The sequence below is a fragment of the Panthera pardus genome, unplaced genomic scaffold (assembly GCF_024362965.1).
Source record: "Panthera pardus isolate Hobbes unplaced genomic scaffold, ASM2436296v1 HiC_scaffold_13, whole genome shotgun sequence".
Classification (NCBI taxonomy): Eukaryota; Metazoa; Chordata; class Mammalia; order Carnivora; family Felidae; genus Panthera; species Panthera pardus.
The window spans coordinates 198459194-198481648 of record NW_026526688.1 but is presented as its reverse complement, the minus strand read 5'-3'; the positions used below and the strand labels follow the sequence as shown (position 1 = coordinate 198481648).

At 42.8% G+C, this 22455-nt stretch overlaps 1 protein-coding gene across 5 annotated transcripts in view; it reads left to right on the top strand.

Moving 5' to 3' along the window:
* The window catches only part of STX18 (syntaxin 18), a 130187-nt gene that overhangs the window by 2748 nt on the left and 104984 nt on the right, over window positions 1–22455 (top strand). For 3 of the 5 annotated variants that reach the window (XR_002081211.2, XM_019453717.2, XM_019453715.2), the window contains exon 2: window positions 16118–16186. The exons of the other annotated variants lie outside the window; for them this stretch is intronic. Coding sequence is in view for 2 of the 3 variants with exons in the window: in XM_019453717.2 (XP_019309262.2) it covers window positions 16118–16186 (69 nt within the window). In the remaining variant the exon portion in view is untranslated. The remainder of the gene's footprint in view (window positions 1–16117; window positions 16187–22455) is intronic. 5 annotated transcript variants of the gene reach the window in all.

The window sequence follows — 22455 nt, the reverse complement described above, 5'->3', positions numbered from 1 at the left end:
AGAGCAGGCGAGGGGGTGTCCTGTACTCCTGCCACAATCAGATGTGTCAGAAGGCCGGCTGTTGTTTTGTTTGTCCTGGATTGTTTATACGTCGAAGTCTGGTCAATACCAGGAGCGCGTACTCTGGTTCGGGGTTAGCTCTGGTCGTCAGACCTAAGGAACAGTAGCAGGTGATAGTAACATCTCTCATTGAATGCCTTCCTCGAAGCACTCGTGATCGTTTCTAAGATGCACGTTGCCGGCCAATTCTAGTTCTTCTCATTCCTGATGTCAGTTTTCCATCTTTCTGAATTGTCCTAGAGGTATTATCAAGATCAGTAAAACTGTATTGAAACTAGGTTTTTAATTTACCCCATAGGCTGGTTTCGTCATCATTCCTTTAAGTATTTAAGTTTATGCTCAATTTTGTTGAATTCATGTATACTCAATGCCTGTCTACCCATTAAATTACAGACAGTGATAACATTCCTATCTCGGGATGTGGTACTTGTTGTAGCAGAAAAACTCTCAATAATGATGAGTGTGCCACTTTGCGGGGGGAACCTCGCTAACTCATGTAGATTGTGAGGCGAGTGGGGGGGGACCTTGGGAGTGGACAGAGCTCTGGGGCTTGGATTCAGAAGACGTAGCTTCAGATCTGGGTTCTGCTACGTAGAACTGGGTGACTTGGGCAAGTCCTCTTACCTGAGTCTCATTTTTCACTTCTGTCACATGGGTATGATCATACCCTTCTGAACTCATAGGCTAATTACTGGCATCTTCTGAGACTATGTATCATAGGGAACCATACTGATCATTAGTTCCCCCTTTGCCCCCCGCCTTCACCCCATGTAGGCCATTTAGATGTTTTCATCAGTGGCTCTAAGCTATATTCCCCAAACCGTTTAGCTTTCCTGTACTTGCCTTTCTTTCTCACAAAAGGGAACCAAGAAAGTTCACAGAGGAATCCGTGAAAATCCTGTGCAGGTACTAAGAGCATCGGTGGTGGAGACAGCAGCATTGCTGGTTAAGGTGGCACTCTTTTATCAGCAATGGCACATGTGTGGCAAGCAGGCATCCGTTCCTCTCTCTTCCTCCCTGTGACCGTGGAGGCCAGTGCTAATTTCCTAGTAGATCTTAGGGCTCAGAATCCTTTGCAGCACTGTGGCCGAGGCAGCCAGTTGTTAGGCCTGACATTCAACTTGAAATCTGCTTGGCCTCCTGCCTGATACAGAGTAAAAACAGAATCTGTATGCTTAAAGCAGAACCATGGACTTTGTCGTTAAGTACTTAAAAGGATCTTGCGTTCACGTTATTCGGGCTTCTCATTTTGTCGGTGAGAGAAGTGATGCCCAGGCAAGTGCCATGACTGGCTCAGAGTGATGGTAGCTGAGTCATAGGACTGAGCCAGAGGCAGAAGCCAGGTCCTTTGACCCTCGTGTGACGCTGTTTCCCACACTACATCCCAGCCAGTGGGAAGCACGGACCAGACCATCAGAAAACCTGTGCTGTTTACTACCAGGTCTGTAGTACAAACAGGTAGGCCGCAGGCTCTTTCTGGGCCTCAGTTTCCACTGGTTACACTGAGAGCTCAGACTACATGACTGCGATTTCTTGTAAAGCAAAGATGTTGTGATTCCATATAAGTAATAGCGACCCTGAGCTCTGGAAATTCTGTTTTCAGATAAGGCACGCAGATGAAGTTTTCTTTGTTGATTACATATTGCTTTTGTGAAAGCTACATGTCTTGTTTTCATTTAGAGTTTTTAAGGAACTGATTATCTTGAGTTTCTGGCTGAAAGTCAAAGTTCTTATAGTGGCCCAGAGCCGGCTGCTCTGGTCCCTGCTCCCTCTCTGACCTCACCTCTTCCTCCTCCCCCCTTCCTCTTGCTCACTGTGCTCCAGCTCCCCTGACCCCTTCGCTTTTCTCACTTGAACTGATGGGTTGCTACCTTAGGGCCTTTGTGTTTGTCGTTCCCTCCGTGTGGAACACTTTTCCCCTGGTTCTGTGTGGTTTGATCTTCAGGTCTCTGTTCAAATGTTGCCTCAGTGAGACCTTCCTTGACTGCCCTGTATAAAGTAGCTTCCTTCTCCTGTCCCTCACTGTGCTTTATTCTTTTTGTTATCTAATGTGTTGTGTCCATTTATTGTGCGTCCACTGGAATATAAGCCTCCTGAGAACAAGGACTTTGTGCAGTCTACCCCTGAATCCATGGTTCTAGACAGTGAATGAATGAAGAAGTGTTAATCTACTGTGTCGCTTTGCTTTCAGTTTTGGAGCTGGTTGATCTCTGTGCACATTCCAGTTCTAGAAATGTGTGATCCGAATATGATCCCTTCATATTACACAATATATATTCACACTTACTCCAGTATCTGGAGTAAACATCAAATAGTTTCTTTTATTATGACTACGATTCAGTTCCTATCTCAAGAAGTTTATAGTCTAGTGGGGAAGCAGACACGTACATAGTACAACAGCTCAGGTATGAGTCACACCTGTAACTTGCTCAGCATTGATTCCCCAGGTCCTCCTTGAGTCCTTTGAAATCACACAGTTGACCTTGTGTGCCAGTGTAGGGACCCAGACCTTTAGCTGGGAGGGACCACCTGGATTATTATCCAGAGTAGCTGGAAATAGACATTATTCCAAGGATTGCGTGTAATACTTCCTAAACTGGGGATTTCAGTCAAGGGAACATTCTTCTAAGAAGCAGTGTCAGGCAACAGGTGCCGGGGTCATTGGGAACCAGAGATACTGGAGATATGGCGAAACAGGACAGGAATATATCAGGAAACAGTACAGGTTTAGAATGGAGGCTGTAAACAGAACATGCGATTTTAGAATCCTCTAGATTTTTTTCTTTTTTAGTACAGAAACCTTTTTGCGGATGAAATGAGGAACAGCTTGGGCTGAGGCTGGAGTCAGGGACTAGGAAGAGAATGGTTTATTAGGCAGCCTGTCACTCTCCCACCCTTTTCTCTTCTCCTTGAGGAGCCCCTTGGGGAGCAAGCCTAAGACCCAGAGACACACTGGTTAAAACCACCGCATTGGTGTTCTGCAAGGCCTCTTCTAGCTTCAGGATACTGTGTTTTTATGGATCGTGTTAACCGAGTGTGTGCTGTAAGCAGAGCTCTGTGCTGGAGACCTGTGGTATTGAGAGCCCCCGTGGGTTGCACCTCTGAGTTTTTCCCAGAACTTACGACGACTGCAGCTTTTGGAATTCCCTTTATTCAATAATTCATCTACTCCCTCATCCTCCCTCAACATTGAACACCTAATATGTGTCAGGAATTGTGAGGACACAAAAAGCTCTGGGACCCGTGTCTCAGGCCTTCAGAAATACAGATGAAGGAAAACTAAATCTCCTTGAGGGGCAGTTAGCGGAAGACCAGCCTGGACCTTGAAGGACAAGACCTGTTCCGCCAGACAAAGGAAGGGTGATAAATCACGTTCCAGGCAGAGGGAAGAGTGTGAGCAGAGGCGCAGAGGCACAACAGCAGAGACAAGACTGCGGTGGAGGGGCCCTTCCCTGGAAGAGCCCTGGGTGAGGGTCAGGGTGGCAGGAGATGACGCTTCACTGGACTGGATAGAGCAGGGGGGCCGGTTTGGCCCACGGGCCGCATCTGGCCTGCTGCCAGTTCTTTAAATGAAGTTCATGTGTTTATTGTGAGAGAGCGAGAGGGAGCACGGGCACATGGGGGAGGAGCAGAGAGAGGGAGAGAGAGAATCCTGAGCAGGCTCCACACTGTCAGCCCGAGGCCAGATGTGGGGCTCGATGTCATGAGCCATGAGATCACGACCTGAGTGGAAACCAGGAGTACGAGGCTTGCCCGACTGAGCCCCCCAGGCACGCCCCGCCCCCTCTTGCCGCCTGTTTTGGCAAATGAGCTTTTATTGCAGTGTGACCACCTGCATTGTGTACATGGAGGCCATGGATGCTTTGGGGCTAGAGTGGCAGGGTTGCAGTGTATACAGGCCTGCAAAGCCCACAACGTCTTCTCTCTGGCCCTTTAAGGAGAAGGTGGCCCCTCTTGGGTGAGAGCAGTGTCAGCAGTGCTGCACAGTTTGAACTTCGTGCTCTGAGCTACACAAGCAGGGGCCTGATGTGATCGTATTTGTGTTTTAAAATACCCGGCCATATTGAGGATGGGTTTGGAATGTAACAGGACTGACCTAGAAGGGCTAATTAGGTTGCAGGACGTCAGGAGAAAGTGGGGAAGCCAGTGGCAGTAGGATGGACGGACGTGGATGCATAGAGTAGATGTGTAGGAGGTGGTAAGGAGTGGGGTTAGAAAGAGGAAGAAGTCGAATAATTCCCAGCTTTCTGGTTGAAAAGTTAATAGACATCACAGTAATTTTGTGTTGTTTTCAAAGAGTGGAATGCCAGTCATTCAGTTCTAAACAAGAGAGACTACATCCAAGGAGCCTAATGGACTTGGGAGTTTTGTTGAAACAGCAAGTGGTAGATAGGTCCTCAATGGCAGTGCTTTCTGGTAAATCTGGGTTGGAGAGCGTAGCTGGAACCCAGCGGGGTCCTCCCGCTTCGTCATGTTTCGATCTTGGAGATTGCTGAGTCTGCAAAATAGGCGCCCGGTACTTATGGTCGGTCAGCTGTACTGAGGTGTGCAGTCGACCTCAGACCCAGCAAACGCTGGGCTGGGCCTTGTCGTGGTGAGAAGTGGAAGAAGGCGGGCCAGCCTCACGGGCTGCAGGTGGGAGCCGAGACTTGGTTGGGCTCCTTTCGATGACAAGTTCTTATGCAGAGTTCTGTTCCCCCCAGTTGTGCCTTCTTCGTTCTTTGAAGAAATTCATCTTGGTGGTGATGATCGTATCACATATTACAGAAGCGTGGTTCTCAGGGATAGTCGGTTGCTTTTCTCCTTCATCCCAAGAAAACTCTAGAATGGGTTCCCTCTTTCCTCAGTTTCTAGTTGGCAGGTCACCAATAGTTTAGTGTACCTATAAGGACAGGACTGCTGAAACGGGTCCCCTGAGGATGACTTTTTAAAAAATGTCTTATTTATTTTTTGAGAGAGAGAGCGCAGGTGGGAAAGGGGCAGAGAGAGAAGGGGACAGAGGATCTGAAGCAGGATCTACACTGACAGGGAGATAGCAAGGAGCCCGATGCCGGGCTTGAACTTGCGAACTACGAGATCATGACCCGAGCTGAAGTTGGACGTTTAACCGACTGAGCCACCCAAATGAGGATGACATTTTTAATGAATTCTCCTTTCCAGGTTCTGGCGGTCTTTTATAGGCTTGAGAACTACATTTGTCAATATATTGAGGGTGGAACCGTGTATCAGGACAGATATCAACCAGGCTCACATCAACTTGTGTAAAAAGTTAATTTGCTAATTTATTTTGACTACTGTAACTAGTACTCAGGAGGATACAAATTTTGGAAAATCAATCCTTTTGGGGCTTCTGCTTTAGGTTAGGAACTCTGTTAAGAACTTTACATGCCTGACCTCATTTATCTTTTATCTTTTGGGGAGGATAGAAATACAATATTATTAAGTGAGTTTACAATATTGATACATGAATAATATTCTAGAATTCATACAAACTTGATGTTTGAGGTTTCTTATTACGTGGAAATCTACATGGGCTCCCTCTGGTGGGCAGAGTATCAGTGAAATCGACAGTGGTTAATTACGGATTGTATATGAAAAACTTACTCTGTTTAAGACATACAAGGTTTAAAATTGACTTAAAAAGAGGTCCCTTAAGAACCAGTCTAAAAGAAAGTGAATACACCAGAGGAAGGGAAGGGTGGTGGGTTGAATGAGCTCCTAGAACTCAGGTAGGAAAAGCCCGCAGCCCAGTTGCAATTTTAAATTCAGTAGTAGTTTTTTCTTCCTGACTTCAAAGTGTGTAAATACTAGACTTTGCTAGCTCCTGCTTGCCACAATCTAATGTATGGCTGTTTGTCAAAGCTTTCCGTTACAGCACAGAGGCTCTACTGAACCAAGAGAGTAAATCTTCACTTCATAGTATTGTACACATTCTTGTTCACTTTTTAGTTAGATGATAAGAAAACCCTGGTAAACGAACATTTGCCTTTTATACTCTACATAGAAGTGACAGACTGCAGCGTATCTTGACTCCAGAATTGAGAAAGGAATCAAAAAGCATAGGTTTTGAATTATAAATACTTTTGGACTTTGTCATTAGTTAACTTTGAGATCTTAGAGAACTCACCTAACCTCTTTTTTTGTTTTTGTTTTTGTTTTTTCTCGTTTTTCTTATTTGTTTAATGGGAGTTCTGGCTAGATAATCCTTAAGGACCTTTTTGACAGGATGGTTCCAGGATTCAGTACTCTTCTTTCTGTAAGTCCCAGGATATATCTTAAAGTGCAAAAATTTTGCAGTGACAACTGCTCAATCAATGCCTTGTGTTACTTTCCTCTTGAGTTCCTACCTACTCACAATTTTTCATTTCGATGAGAAGATGAGTTTTGTTTTTCGCAGCTGGCATTTGGTATGTTTCTACAAATGCATTTGATTTGATAGTGATTATATACTCTTCTTATAATGGGATGCTATCAGCGAGATATGTTTTTGACGTTTGCTAATTATTTTAAAATCTGACTATGAAAGTAGTAAGTGCTTGGGGTGCCTGGCCGGTGGTGGAGCCTGTGACTCCTGATCTCAGTGTTGTGAATATGAGCCCCGTGTTGGGTGTAGAGATTACTTAAACATAAAATCTTTAACAATGAAAAGTAGTACTTGCTCATTAAACAGAATAAAGAAGAGAATAAAGTTCACAGATAATACTCCTGGCCAGGAGTAATAGCCCCTATTACAGTCTTGTATATTTTTCCAGATATTTTTCCTATTAAACAAAAAGAATTTTTCTATACTGGTGTTAGTTAGTCTTTTTTGCCCCTTTCTTGCGTTTTTTCCTTAACAGTGTTGTGAACATTTTTCTATGTCAGTGTAGATTGTGTTCAATTTATTAGACTGCATAGCCATTAAAAGTAGTTCCACATAACTTACTTACCTGAACCCCTACTGAAATATTTGAGCCACTTTTAGTTTATCATCCTTTTATTTTTTATTTTTTTAAATGTTTATTTATTTATTTTGCGCGCGCACGTGAGAGAGAGAGAGAAGGAGCAGGGGAAGGGCAGAGAGGGGGAAAGAGAGAATCCCAAGCAGGCTCCATGCTGTCAGCACAGAGCCCAGTGTGGGGCTTGAACTCATGAACTGTGAGATCTAGACCTGAGCCCAAATTAAGAGTCTATCACTTAACCGACTGAGCCACCCAAGTGCCCCCAGTTTATAACTATATTAAACAAATAGTGTATTTTTACCAAATTTGTTTCAAATTTATAATCTCTTAAAAAGGTAAAAATTACAGGGACACCAGGGTCGCTCAATTGGTTAAGTGTCCAACTCTTTATTTTAGCTCAGGTCATGATCTCACAGTTTGTGGGATTGAGCCCCATCCACACTGACAGTATGGCGCCTGCTGGGGATTCTCTCTTCCCCTCTGTCTGCCCCTCCCCTGCTAGCTCCCAAGCACGCTCCATCATTCTTTCTTTCAAAATAAACAAACATGAAAAAGGTAAAAACTATGTCAATTCACTTGTTGTCTGCTTAATCTTTTCTCAAGTAGAAAAAATTCAGTGTCATTTCATGTTTGAATGTCCTAATATTGATACAAGTAATATTAGAGCTTATTATCAGTGCTGGGGAATATAGAAGGGGGTAGCTGATAGGGGTAGTAGGAAAAGCTTTCAAGTGGGAGCAGAGCTGTGGAGAACAAGTGAAACTGGGTAGGTGGTGGGTGTGAGCACGTTGTACATCGGTGACGGGAAACTGGCTGATTGGGCCAGTGGGGCTGCTTTGTCTGCATGTGAAACAAGCTGGGGGAGGCGCTTTCTGGCCCTACCACAGAGGCCCCCAGTGCTTCTGTGCACCATAAACGTACTAAATCAATGGCCAGCCTGTATCTAGTTAATGACCACTTAAAATCCAATGAAAACATGTACAGAAGTAACAAAAAGCATTTCTGGAAGCCATCTTAATGAGAAATGGAAATGTCCCATTTGAAGAAAACTTCAAAATTTTGGGGAGAGATACAGAAGACTTGAATAAACAGAAACACATATTGTGTCCTGGAAGAGAAGAAAAAGTGTTATAAAGACATCAATTATTCCTAAATTAATTTGTAGGTTTAGTGCAGCTTTCATCAAAATTCCAACAGAACTGTTTTGAGAGGAGCCTGTAAGTGGTCCTGAAATGCACCTAGAAAAAAAGATGTGTGAGAATAATTTTGAAGAAGAGTAGGGGTGTGTGTGTGTGTGTATGTGTTGGGGTGGGGATACTGGTTTTGCCAGATAATAAAACATTTTAGAGACAAAAAAATAATATATGTGTTTGTAGATTGATCAGTGAAGCATATTAGGCTAGATGTATAACCTTTGATAAAAGAGGTATTGTAAATCAGTAAGAAAAAGGAGGTTTATTCAGTGATGATTCAGGATAATTGATTAGCACTTTGAAAACAAAGAAAGATTTTTTGTTGTTGTTTTTTGGTCCTTATCTCTTATTGTACATACAATACGTTAAGATATGTTTCTAGGTGAACTAAAGAGTTCATTGTAAAAGCAAAACTGAAGAAAATAAAAATGAGTATGAGGGGCGCCTGGATGGCTCAGTCAGTTAAACAGCCAACTTCGGCTTGGGTCACGATCTCATGGCTCGTGGGGTTCGAGTCCCACGTCGGGCTCTGTGCTGACAGCGCGGAGCCTGGAGCCTGCTTTGGAGTCTGTGTCGTCCCCTCCTCCCCGCTCCTCCCCTGCTCTCTCTCTCTCAAAAATAAATATTAAAAAACCTTTTTTTTAATGAGTGAATATGTTGTCTTCTAGAAGTGTGAGGTCTTTGAGTTTAAAAATTGCCAGCAATAGTTTCAATAATAATAAAGGTGACGATCGTGAAGATGATTGTGATGGCAACTGTCACAGTAGTTTATAAAAGAGACACCGTGGCAGTATTCCCAAGCACAGGGAAGTTATTAGGGAAATGTGGCACACTGAAGAGCAGGCCATGGCGTGAGTGAAACTGCTGATCATTTTAGGTTAAAAGAGTTGCTGCCAAAACCAGATATAATTCAAACTATGTATGTAGAATTAAAAAAAAATCCTCTAGGTATGGAAATAGTGATCAGAAGGGCATACACCAAAAGGTAACCATGGCTGTTTCTGGGAGACGGGACTCCAGGTGACTTCTTCTGCTTCTATCATCCCGGATTTCTTTAATTGAGCACATATTTCTTCTGAAATGAAAAGGAAAGGGCGCCTGGGTGGCTCCGTCGGTTAAGCCTCCAGCTTCAGCTCAGGTCATGATCTCACGGCTCGTGGGTTTGAGCCCCGCATCAGGCTCTGTGCTCATAGCTCAGGGCCCGGAGCCTGCTTCCGATTGTGTGTCTTCGTCCTCTCTCTCTGCCCCTCCCCACTCGCACTCTGTCTCTTTCAAAAATAAACATAAAAAAAAGAAGATTAAAAAAGTAAAACAGAAAAAGCAAAACTCCCCGCAGATGAATTTTTATTTGCTGTGGTAGGAAATGGAGAAAAATTAATATCTTTTGATTAGAAAAATCATGAATAAGCAGTATCCGATTATATATTAAATGCAGAGCGGAGGGGGCCCCTGTTTAAAGGAAGTCTGCGGTAAAACCTTTTGTAAAGGGAGTAATTTTCCTGTAAGTCAGCTGGATTTTCGATCGGACTTTCTTAACCTGTACAAGAAAATCACCCACAAATGTTGCACTGATGTTTTACCTTTCTGGTTGTCATTCTACGTACTCAGAAGCGGTAATAATAGCTACCACTTGCCGAGCACCTATTCTACCTGGCGCTGTGCTCCCAGCGCTACAGCTTAGTCGACTGTCCTTAAGTTAGGCTCCTTTACTCCTGGAGAGACCAAGGTTCACAAGGTTAAGTGGCCTGCCCAGGATGGTGTCAGCGCGTGAGCCGGGTCCCTGGGACTCCCGCTGCGTCTCCAGGCCCTGAATGCTCGGCCGGCTGTGCACACAGGGAGTGCCGTTCCAGGCCTTGGCCTTCCGCAGGTCCGCTCTCTGGAGATTTTCTCCTTGGCGTGTTGTCATATCATCTGCTGTCTTTAGGAGCACATCTTGGTGCATAAATCATATATATTTGAAAGTCCCTGACTCCCTTGTGGGGGAAATACAGCTGCCTCCAAACCTAACTTTTTTTTTTTTTTTTTAATTGACAATTACCCAGTGACCATACATCTCTTCTAAGGCAGTTGTTGAGGTACGTTTTGGGGGAAAAGAGTAGAAGGTTTATGGTTTTAAATAGTAAGGTCACTGAGAAGGAAGGAGACCCAGTTTTTACATTACAGATACTTGAAAAATTGCTAATTCCGTTCTTTGGTCTGAGGCACTAGTTAGTGATTTTGTTTCTTCGTTCAGTAGTTGGTCCCGTGGAGGACTCCAGAGCTGCGATGGCCTCAGAATTACCCCGGTGAGGCAGGGGGTGAGGCCTGTAAAACCACGGTAGTGGTCAGCCGTTGGATGTGGGCTTGCCCCGGGGAGGCCCCCTGAGGGTGAAGCATCTTCCTTCTGCTGAGGGCAGTTCCTTAGAGAGACTTAGCTGTGAGCCGTCAGCAGGCAGTTCTGGAAGTTGGGGGAATGAGGGCCTGGATCCTGGAGGCACACTTGTGCCACAGCATCTTTTAGGGTTGTTGTGAGGAGTGAATGAGATACTGTGTGTTAAGCTGCTGGCAGTGTATCTGGTGCCTTATAGATCCTCATTCAAATAAAGCAACTACTTTATGACCAGCTTATATTTGTTGAGTATCTGCCTGTGAGTTAGGAAGGCGTTGAGATTGCTGTTTAGGATAAAAGATGAAAGAGACTTCCCTTTGGCCGTCAAATGCTTACGCTCTGGAAGGGGGCGTTCGAGTCATTCATTCAGTGAATATTTATTGAGCATCCGTTACAGGCTGCGCACTGTCTTTCGCACCAGGGATGGAGCGGAGATAAGACAGAATCGCTGCTTTCGTGGACGTTATGTTCTCGTGGGAAACTTACAGTAAATAAGTAAACACATCTAAAATACTTGGGTAGCGATAGGTACACATGTTAAGTGTAAGACACGTTCATAATTCTAGAAGTCCTCAGTAGAGGAACTTCAAGAATTAAAAGGACAGAGATGACTACTTCTGGGTAGGGTTGAGGAGAGACTTCGTGGAGGAGGTGACCTTTAGGTGAGCCTCGAAGGTTTTGCACACGCAGAGATGGGGAAAGGCAGGACAGAACATGTGACAGAGGCCCCAAGGGAGGGAAAGCACAGGATGGTAAAATCCCCTAGAAAAGCTGAGTTTAACCGAAGGAGTGTGAGAAATCGGGAATGGAGTGTGCCCTGTCCTGTCCTTCGGCCCTTCCAGATCCATTCTCTACCTTTTCCATGCTGTTCTTGCCCGAGGAGGCTGATTTTTATGGAGTGCTTGGCTGGGCTTCCTTGTTCTCTGGCTTCTGATTGGGTTCAGCCAGGGGGCGGTCCAGCAAGACATTGGAGGGCTAGGAGAGAGAAGGCTTGACTTTGGATCCATAGTCCTGACTCGGTTTAGGTGTCTGCCCGACAGCCCTAGAATTTTCTCCTTGTGTATATCAGGCGTCTGTGGGGTAGGATGGGGTTAGTCAGTAGGCTGGTACCAGCCAGCAACAGACAGGATCGCACTGCAGCCCCACTCAGGGCTGGCCCTGAAAGACAGCGACAAAGGGCATTCCTTCCCCATGGGCAGAACCTTGTACGATTCATCCCTACCTTTCAATTTGAGGTGGTTTTCCTGGGAGATACAGTTTTCTCTCTCTCTCTTCCCCTTTGTAGCTCAACACCGCAGTAGGGAGCAGGCAAGAATTTTAGACTCAGACACATTTTCTCTTAGTGATTTGGCAGTTCGTACTTCTCTTCCAAATATGACCTGAAAGGTTAGAGGTGGTAAATGGCTCTTATGGCATTTTGACTATAAATCTGAACTGGAAGAGAATCTGTAACCCATTATCAGATTCTGAATCAAGCTGCCTTGTCCTTCTCCTGTTTCGATTTCAGTGGAAATGTGTGTTTTTATTCTGTCAATGGACAGTTTACATACCTAATATACCTGATATTTAAAGGGAATTATATAATGAATACTTGATGTGAAAGGGACCAGTTAAATACTTTAACTCCAAGGGATTTCATTAAAGTAATAAGGAAATTACATTTAATTTTAAATGGTAGAAAGATTTTTTAATGTTATTGCTATTAAGCATCTATTACGCACACTCAGCCCATTTTTTTTTTTTGCAAATGAATTCCCAAAGCACAATTCATCTTTATACAGGTGGGAAGGAAATACTCTTGCAAAATATGTAGTTTGATGTTGTCTTCTTAGCTGTGGAGAGAAGCATACTTTTCCAAAGAATAGAATGTGATGGTTGATTGGAAACTTTTGGAGTTACAGGCTCTTAGTTCTACCTCTTGAAATAAGAAAATATATATAAATGGGTCCCCAGATGAAGGCGTGGTGGGGTATTTTATAGCCCTAATTGACTCCAGACATAGAGGCTGTGATTTGTAAGCAAGCAGTGACAAGAGGAAGTTAAATCAAAATTAAATTAAGGGAAAGGAGGAAAAAAAAGATATCAAGGAGAGGTGATGAATTTTCTGAAAGCTTCTAAATACCTATCTGTGGGTAAGTGGGAAATCTGTGACTATATCTCAGTTATGTCAAAAGATGAAATCTGGAAACATTTCAGTCCTAAAAAAGATCTTTTCTCTTTTTATAAAGCCTTTTTTCTCTTCATTACTTGGTACCGTTCACTCAGTACAGGCATATTTGCTTCTATACTTTTCCATGACTCAAACCGGCAACAAAAATCAGTGTCTCCCATGATACACATGAAGTGATATTTTGGGAGGATTGGTTTTTCTTGTTTACATTTTGGGATTTTATTGTTGTTCCAGCTTGTGTAAATAAAATTCTCGGAATGAGAGCCTACCAGACACTGGTCCACGCCGAGCACCATTTTTGCAGCTGTGTCTGTCGGTCCCCCCTTCCCTAGCCTCCCCAGCCAGTTAATTCTCGGCCCGAGAGAGGACAGGGGCTGGCTTCTAGTCCCCATCACAGCGCAGAGCGCCGTGTGGAGTTTCACACATATTTGCGAAATGGACGAAGTGAGTAAACGCCTGGTGCTTCCCGCGCTCTCGTCCATTCTCCTCCATGTGGGTTCAGACCCTCGCCATTTTGAGCCTGAGCCGAGATGATGCAACCATTCTGAGCCCCCCATCTCCCTTGCAGCCCAGCCGCTGTGCAGAGAACGCTGCTCTCATCGTGTTACTTTGCTCAGAAGCATTCAGTACTGCTCACTCCCCACACAGTGAATTTGGTTATTTGGCCAGCGTTCAAAGGCCCTTATACGGCTGGTACTACCCTCTTTTCCATTTTTACGCCCTACACTTCCTCGGTCATCCCGCTGGCTTTAAACCAGCCTCCTCCACTTTCTCGCCTCCTTTTTTGGCTCCTGCCGTTTCTCTCGCTTGGATGGCTCACCCCCCTTCACTTACTCAGATTCTACCCATCTTCAAAGGCACATTCTCTCCTCTCCTATTCTCTTTCTTCTGAAATCAAAGCATTTGCTCATTAAGCAAGGAACTCCAGCCGTGGCACCTTCGCCGTACCGTTTTGGGTTCTCATTTAATGATCGCATCGTTGCCTAACCATCCAAGTGCTGTTGCGCCATCTCCGAACCCTATCGCTTGCTTTTGGGTGTGGGGGATGGAGAGGGAGAGGTGGGACTCTGATTTGACGCTTCTCGGCATTTCACCTCGCGGCACCACAGCCTTGAGACGGGGCAGTGACTCGGTCATTGGTTTTGTGTTCCAGGGCCTAGGTCCGCGCCTGGCCCGCAGTGGGGATTCGGTACGTGGAATGTGAGTAAACGACTAGAAGGCATTCTCAAATACGTGTTTACTACTTGGATTGAAAACTAAAATAATCAACGTAGGTGATTTTCCATCTTTTAAAAGCCATAAAAAACCCAGTTTTTAATTTAGCTTTTTTTTTTCGTCATTAACAGTTCTCCCTCCAGCACTTCTTCCTTTTGCCTGCCTCAGCTTTGGACTGAAATGTAAATCAATTTCCTCTAATTCTTTTCCCTGTGAAATTGGAGAGCAGCTGTTTAGTCACCTCCTTATAAATAACCCTTCACCACGTTAAATTGCCTCTAGGACTTGCTTTCTCCAGATTAAATTATCCCACAGCCTTTTCTTTTTCTCATAAAGGCCTTTTTAAAAAGAAACATTTGTTATTTTTTTATTTCTTTTTCTAGCTCTTTATAAAACTTTATTCTTTTCATAAGGGGCTCACAGGCAACCCCTTACGAGGGCCTGGTTGCTGCCGCCTGGCATGGCGGGCACCCTGAGTCTCTCTCTTACCTGTGTGTGGGGCACCGTGTTGACGGTTTCCATCGCCTGTCAGCTTTGACTTGCTGCCACTCTCACCCTTTGTTCTGCCTCGTTTTCCTGTGCATTCCTTCAAATGTGTCGCTTGATTTTCTTCCCAGAAACCCTACCTTACTGTATCAGCAGCCTTATGGCTCCAGGTTACAGACAACCCAGTGCAGATTTGCTTAAATGATCATGGGAATGTATTGATTTATACAACACTCGAAAAGTCTCGTGGTATGACTTCACCTCCGGCGTGGCTGGACCCAGGGGACACGACAGTGTCGCCAAAAGCCTGGCTTTTCTCACCCTCTCTGTTCTGCCGTTCATGGTGTTAGCATCTCGCTTAGGGCACCTCCCAGCTCTTGCTTCACACTGGCCAGAAAGCTGTAGTCCTTGCAGACTTGGCTTCCCATACTGCTCTCTCCAGGGAAGGAGAGGGGCCCGGTCCGTGTAGTATCCATCAGAATCTTGGAATTGACTTGTAAGCCTATTTTTAAATCCATCCCTGTCCCCAAGGGGAGAGGACATACTCTTAGTTTGGCTTTTACTTAGGACCCAGCCCTGCAGCGGAGCAGTGTCCCTTCCACCCGATTCGTATAGCTGAGAGTAGGGGAAGAATGATTTCCAAGGAAATTCGGGGAGCTCTTTCCAGGAGGAGGAGAGCGGCGGATATGGGTGGCCAACAGTAAAGGTACTTGCACTCGAGATTGTGCCCTTTCACTCCGCCTTAGATTTTTAATATCGCTTGAAATGGAGGGTATCTCTGAGAATGAATTCTTTCATTTCCTCACTCGCTATTTATCGAGCCTCCAGCATACATCACGAATGCAGCCAGGTATCAGGCAGGCCACCGTGAGTGAGACTGGGAGAAACTCATAGTCTAGTGAAAAGAGAGCGCCAGGGGCAAATAATTACAGCGCGTGGTGATAATTGCTGTTCTCAAAGTACGTATGGGTCTGGAAGTGGAAGTGAAGACCACTTCACTTGGGAGGGGCCGAAGGGGGAAGGGCTTCCCAGGAGAGGTGAGTCTCGAGCTGAGCCTTGAAAGAGAATAGAGCGGGAAGGGAGGGGCATTATCCCGAAGGCCATGGTGAACTGGAAAAGGTTGGGGTCCGGACGGACGTGGTCAGGTACGGATTTTGGAAAGATCCTACTGCTGGCCATGGGTGGACTTGGCAGAGGTGAGAAGGACTGGCAGCGAGGAGGAAGACGGCTTGAGCTGGCACCGCCTTCGCGTGTCCTCGAGACGCAGTGAAGGCCGGTGACCGTGAGGACAGAGGACAGATCCAAGGTCTGTTTGACAGCATTTGGGACTTGTTAGATGTAGGAGATGAAAACCAGTGGGTCCTAGACTACTTCGAGGTTTTAATTGTGGGTGACTAGGCGGGTGGCCAGAATGAGTGCGGTTTTATAGTTATTTGAGGTGCCTGCTTAAAAGCCAAGGGACACATATTTGGCAGTTGTAAATACAGAAGTGGACCTCGGGGGGAGGTTTCTGAGCCAGAGATGCAGATGGGGAGACATCAGAGCGTAGGCGGAGGTTGAGGCCTTAAGGAAGGAGCAGAATTGCCGGAGGGGATTTTCATAATGAGAAGAGGGCCCCAGGGGAGTCAGGGAAGTTAGACACGTGGGTCCCTCCAGTAATGGACCTCTTCTTACCTTGGTGAAGGTAATGTCACCTGAGATGGCTTGTGGCGTGGTGGCTTTGAGCATGGACTCTGGGCTCCCCTACCTACTGGTGGGTGACTTGTGGGTAATGGGAGTAAAGTGGTACCTAATTTTGGAAGATTAAAGGAGCGAAGCACTTTGAAAGTGCTTGGCATGTAGGAAGTGTGATAAAGTATTTGATAAACGCAGAAACTAATAAACGTTGTACATGCTGTGCATTGTGTATCCCTCTCTGTCTCTCCGAGGCAGTTCATCCGAAATCGAAAATTAGTTTGTTTGGACTTAAATCATTTCCTTGTCTGAAAACTCTGGTGGTTCCAGTACAACGATGCAAGTATCAGACTTCTTGAAGATTTTCCAGATTATTTATTGGATTATTTTTTCCATTGCCTGTTAATTTTACCTCTGACTTTGAAGCAGCTTTGTTTCTTCCACGCTTGACATATTTTTAAATTGTTCCTGATACCTCATAGCGTACAACTCTCTCTCTCTCTCTCTCTCTCTCTCTCTCTCTCTCTCTCTTTTTAATTTCCTTCCTCAGAGTCTTTGGTAAAGTTCTGGAATGCTCTGTTAGTAGCTCCCCCGCATTTTGGTCAGTTACTGGCATGATACTTTTAATCAGGCTGCTTTTCTCATCCGTCTGTAGGAATTGGCAGTATTTTCAACTCCTCTCCATTATGGTCAGGAATATGAACTTGCTGTCTTTTCTTTTTCCTCTTCCATTTTCCCACGTAAATGTCTTGAACCACTGATTAGATCTGTGTGCCCACAATAACATAAGCAGGCATGAAGCTGAAACCTGATTTAAAGGAGTATGTACAGAGTCTGTTACTCTATGAAAGTTTTTTAGAGTCCAGATGAAAATAGAACAGTATTCAGGGTGTGAGTATGTTGCCGAATCTCTAACACTCGTTGAACCAGACATCGTGTGTGTTCATTTTTAAATAACCGGGTGGGTCACTTTTTTATTTATTATGAACACAAACACTGATGCTAACAGCCGGCATGTGAAAGGAAAACGGGCAATAGTGATGAAAACCATTTAATGATTAGTGAGGAAACAAATATTGTTTAATGAAAATAAAAACCATGTCTAAAGGGCCTAATGCTGACTTTTGGAAATATAACCGTGTTGCGGTCTGTTGTGTACCCTCTGTCCTGTACAGTAGATATTGTTTAAAATTGCTTGGGAACTGGAGCTTGCAATTGTGAGCCTGGAATGTCCTGCAGATAATTAAGTTGTGGTCAGGCTTTGGAAAAATAAAAAGTTCTCGAACTATGATTTTATAAACATGCTACAATAACATTTCTTTATATTTAACAGTTTCTTATAGAAAGCTGATACTCTCATGAGGCATTGATTAAAGGTAAAACATCAAGAAAGAAAAAATATTAAATTAAAACTTCACTTAGGATGTTGACAGTTGGCTTGTAATATTAAACAGATGTGTATGTTCCTGGGGATATTCTTCTTTCTGAACTGAATTGCTAAGTTGTATTTTTTTTTTAATGACAACTACAAATTTTTGATCAGTTAATAATTTTAAATGCCCTCTCTACAATCTTCTGTATTCTAACTTCATCTGTAGTTTGAGCCCTCTCAATGATATAATGATTGGTGAAACCTTTGCTGCCGCTTCTAAAGTCTTTCATTTTCTTTCTTTCTTCTTTTTCCCCCTCTTAAAGCTTAACTGGGCTCTTCTGATTTCATGATGCATTCTTGGAGATTGATTCCTTGAAATAATTTTAGGATCATTGGGTGGAATTCTACCCTTTCAGATTTATGTCTATACTTTACTTCCATATAAGTTTCACATTGGTATTTGAGTGCACAAGTTGACCTACATTGTGGTATTGTGTTTGTGTGGTCAATTGTAAAGGCTTCGTGAAATGTCCGTGTAGCCAGCCATGCAGATCGGCTTGTACCCCCGTGCTGTGGGGCCAAAGAAATGTCAGTGAGGTGGACTGAAAGGAAACCAGGCCGTGGAGCCAAAAGAGATCCAGTGAATCTCTTTTTGCTTGTAAGGATTTTGCCATATTAGACAAATAGCATAGAGTCCAGTAAAGGCAGTGGAGTGGGGTGGGCAGAGTGGAGGGGTGGCTTTGGTGGGTAGGTCGACTTTGGTGAACAGAGGAGGAGTCAGATCGGATTTTGTAGGATGAGTTGAATGTATTTGACATCTTCCAAGATTCTTTAAATCTATTTGTACAACTAGATAAACTGTTCATTGTTGTGTTTGGGCTGATGAAAAAATTTAAATTCTGAAGATCATTTTAATTGTAAGCCTTTGACGTGCGGACATCTTATGTTCTCTGGAAGATATATTTCGCTGGGCAGGAGTCTTTGATTAACCTGGAAGAACAGTGTAGTTGGTTTGGATAGATTTATTTATCTTGGAACTGTGTATTGTTTGCACAGTCTTCTTTTTGGAATCAGTGTTTTTTCTCTGCAGATTCCATTTGGGAAGCTCTGATTTGGAGCCTCAGAATATGGAAGGCATTTCCAATAAACACAAACAAAGGCTCACTGCATTGTCTGAACGAGTACAATGACATATTTTATCATACAGAATTTTATCTAAGCTCAAGAGTAATGAATTCATTTTTAATAGCACATTATTTAAATGTGACTATTTGTTCTTTGTATCTAATAGTATAAATATTTGTAAGTGTCCTATTAAAGTTTGATTTAGGAGCAAAAATATTTTTTCATATAAAAATGTCCACTTTTATATGACAGGATTTGACAAGTATACGTTTCAGTGTATTATTTTGTTCTCTAACTCATTGTCTTGTTCTTATTTATATTTTGTGTGGTTGTGGAAGGAGGAACAGATTTGTGTTCAGTGTCTTAGCAGTTAATGGAATCACTGCCATATTCTCCTAGAAATTTGAAATTCAAATTATAGTGGCCTTTTGGAAAGAGTTGGGAGCTTGGAGCTATGTGCAAAAATACTGGATAAAGTTTAGCATCATTTGTTACTCTAGAAAGAGCCATCCATTTTAGCTAAGAATCTAAAAAGCAGTAAAATAGGTCTACTAAGGTTTGTATCTGGTTTTTTTTTCAGGGCTTTATACTATTTCATTCCAGTTCTCTCCCAAGGTTTTGCTCTAAAGGAGTGTTGTAAATATGTTAAATAGTTCTCTCTAACCAGAATTAATCATAACAGATTGAAGTAGAAAATGCTGTTTCTTCTTACCGTGGTTATTGCATCATAAGATAACTCTCTGTAAATGAGATTCTTTTGTAGATATTTTGGCTTGGCTTACCGATCCTAATTTCAGTACTATGCCTGATTTAGCAATAAGCTGCTGTGATCAGCGCCAGTGAATTGTATTAGGCAGGCTTTATTTTCTGTATCAGTGTGGCATTACCATCTTTCCCACCCCCAGGTCAGAAAAGCATGGTTTTATATTCTTTTTCGGTTTCAATGTTTGATAATTCCACCATGGGAAAAGGGACCTTGGGAAGTTTTTCAGGGTAGATGGTGATTAACAAATGGCACCATTTGGACAACTTTCATCCTTTAAAACTCTCATTCGTTCAGCCCATTTTTCTCTATCCAGTGTTCAGGTCTCCTCTGCTTTACAGATAGTGAGTGTGGTTCTGTTCGGAAGGGGGTTCTGCTGCTCACGGTTGCAGGGTGTTAGTTCTAACAACTGCGAAGTTACTCCTTTGGGAATGGAAGACACTTATTGGTCCCTAGTGGTCTGAAATGGGAAATGCATCTCCTCAAAATTTCCTTAGAACTTGCCATAAAGTTTAACTTTTGATTAGAAACAAAAATGTTAATAATTTTAGGTAGGTAGGTTGGCTTAAAGTGTTCCTTGAGCTGCAGTTGAAGTTACTTATTTTCTTAATCTCATTGGAAACAGATGAACGACACATAAAAACTTGAGTACTAGATTAGCACCTGTATTTCAAGCCATTTAGGAAATGGAGGAAAATTCTGTAAACGCTGTGTAAGTACTAAGTAGATTGAGGAAAAGCCGTCAGAAGTTTTCTTCTTTGTCATCTCTTTGTTAGCTTTATCATGCTTAATTTTCATGAAAATAATGTGTTTGTTACTGTGGTCACACCGTGATTTAGCTTTGGCGTATGTATGATATTTTATTGTCCCTGTCCTGGAAAATTATAGCAGTTTTTATGAGGAGTGGTTTGTGGGTTCACACAACCCACTTGGAGTGCCATTTACTATAATTCTCTTCTAAAAGGACCATAAAACATCATGTAAATTGTTTAAAAAAGGAAAGGCCTTTTTTGAGAAAGCCTAGGAAGAAATCTTTCCAGGCTTTTGTTCTTATAGTCAGTTTCATGATTTTAAGCTCGCAATTTATTTGAAACATTAATGTCAAAAAGTAAAGTGCATGTGTATGTGAGCAAAATGCTTGTGAGCTAGAGTCAGGGGAAACTCGGGCATCAACGCAGAATAACACACATCAAATTCAACACGCTATAAGTTTTCAGAATATATTTTCTGTGGCTTTGGAAATGAAATTATGGCAGAAAGGAAGAGAAGGAGGGAGGAACGGAAGAAGAACAGAATTAATTTATAGCATGTATATCTTGTTTTCAAAAAACCTCTTAAGTTGTTGCGTGTTTATAATCTACATTAAAGCACGGTTTTCGGTAACCGGTCTTGTGAAAGTCATGTTTAAGTTCACAAATAGATTTACCTAAAGAAACTTCCCTCCTTGGCAGTTTTTACCATTTTGGTTGACTTGTTGCTGTCAGTTTTTATATACACCCTTAGGAAGGAAAGTATAAAACACACAGTAACGACGCCGAGTTCTGTCATGGTGTTTTGTACAAGTGCCTTATTCTGATATTATCTTGGTTTTGTGTGTGAGCTCTATGGGGAAAACGGACGGAAATTGTTAATAATTTTCTACAGCATTTACGTTGTACTCTGAGCTTCTAGTCATTTAAATACAAATGTATCTTATGGTTAGCAAATTGTTATAAGAAAATCCAAATATATGTGAAATGTAAAGGAGAAGCAGCTTTACACAAGCAGCAGTTTTCTATAAGGATATAACAAATATATAATAGATTTAATTTTTTTATTAAACCACTTCTTTAGTACATGTGAGATCGTGATATTTGCAACAACATTTTATAGGACCACTTGTAGATGATAGCCGTGTTTACGTAAATAGTGATATAAACATTTGTGCAGTTTTCCCTTTTCAAATTAGAGTGTTTTTAAAAACACAAGGTCGTCTGTGTGATTTAGAAACTCCTTAGTTTTTGAGAAGAGGAGGTTGTAAGTAGATCGCATTCGGGTCACCTGGCTGGCACAGTCAGTAGAGCGTGTGACTCTTGATCTCGGGGTTGTGAGTTCAAGCCCCCCGTTGGGCATAGAGATGACTTAAAAGTAGATCACATTCATGCATCTTACAGAGGGTCAGTAAATTTACTACATGACTGTAAATCTTTTTCTGAGTATACGGACTTCTTGCTTACATGCGTAATTTCATGAATTTCAATTTAAGGTTTTAAAAAAATTTTTATTATTAAATTCCTCCTTATCTGTTAAAACACACAAAACTGACTTCCTAAAACATATAAAAAAAACCTTTATGGAATTATTCCTTATCCTACACTGTCGTCTTAATTTTTGGGGTATGAGGGTGTTTCTATTGTCATGGGACCACAGGGTAGCTAACTGAAGTGAATTTGGGGAGTAGAAAATGAAGCTGTAATCGGAAAGGAGATTTAAAAAGGTAGAATGTGATACCATACCGTGACATTACGAAAAGTAGGAATGAAATGAAGAATGTGCTGGCAGCCTGGCTACCGCTGGTCCAGAGCCGTCCTTGGAATATTCTACAGCTTTTCCTGGGGGCAGTGTGGTGGAGTGGGGGCTCCTCTGACCGAGTCTTGAGCCTGAGAAGCTGCTTTTTGTGGCTAAGTACACTAAGCAAAGAAGACTTTTTCTGGCATTTCAACCCAAGCTGTTGGGTATGCCACAGATTTTCACAATTAAAAATTTCATGTCTAGCTCTACTGAATAAATTGTTTTAATATGAGATGTTTGGAAATAGGGTGGGCACTACCCTAAAGGGACCCAAAATCTCATTTCTCCAAGTTAGGTATTATTTTCCACTCTGAATTTATAATACATTGCTATATAACGACATCACCAATTGTAAGTGATATAGAAGGCTATGTTTAGGTATTTTCCTCTTTTAGATTAGGAAATAGTTTTCCTTTTTGTGTTAGCACGGACAATATATGTCCTAGGCATTTATAGTTATTATATAAAAATGCATAGGATTTGAGTCACGCATGTGTTCTCATGTTTTATACATTATTCAGTTGTAAGAAATCTAAAC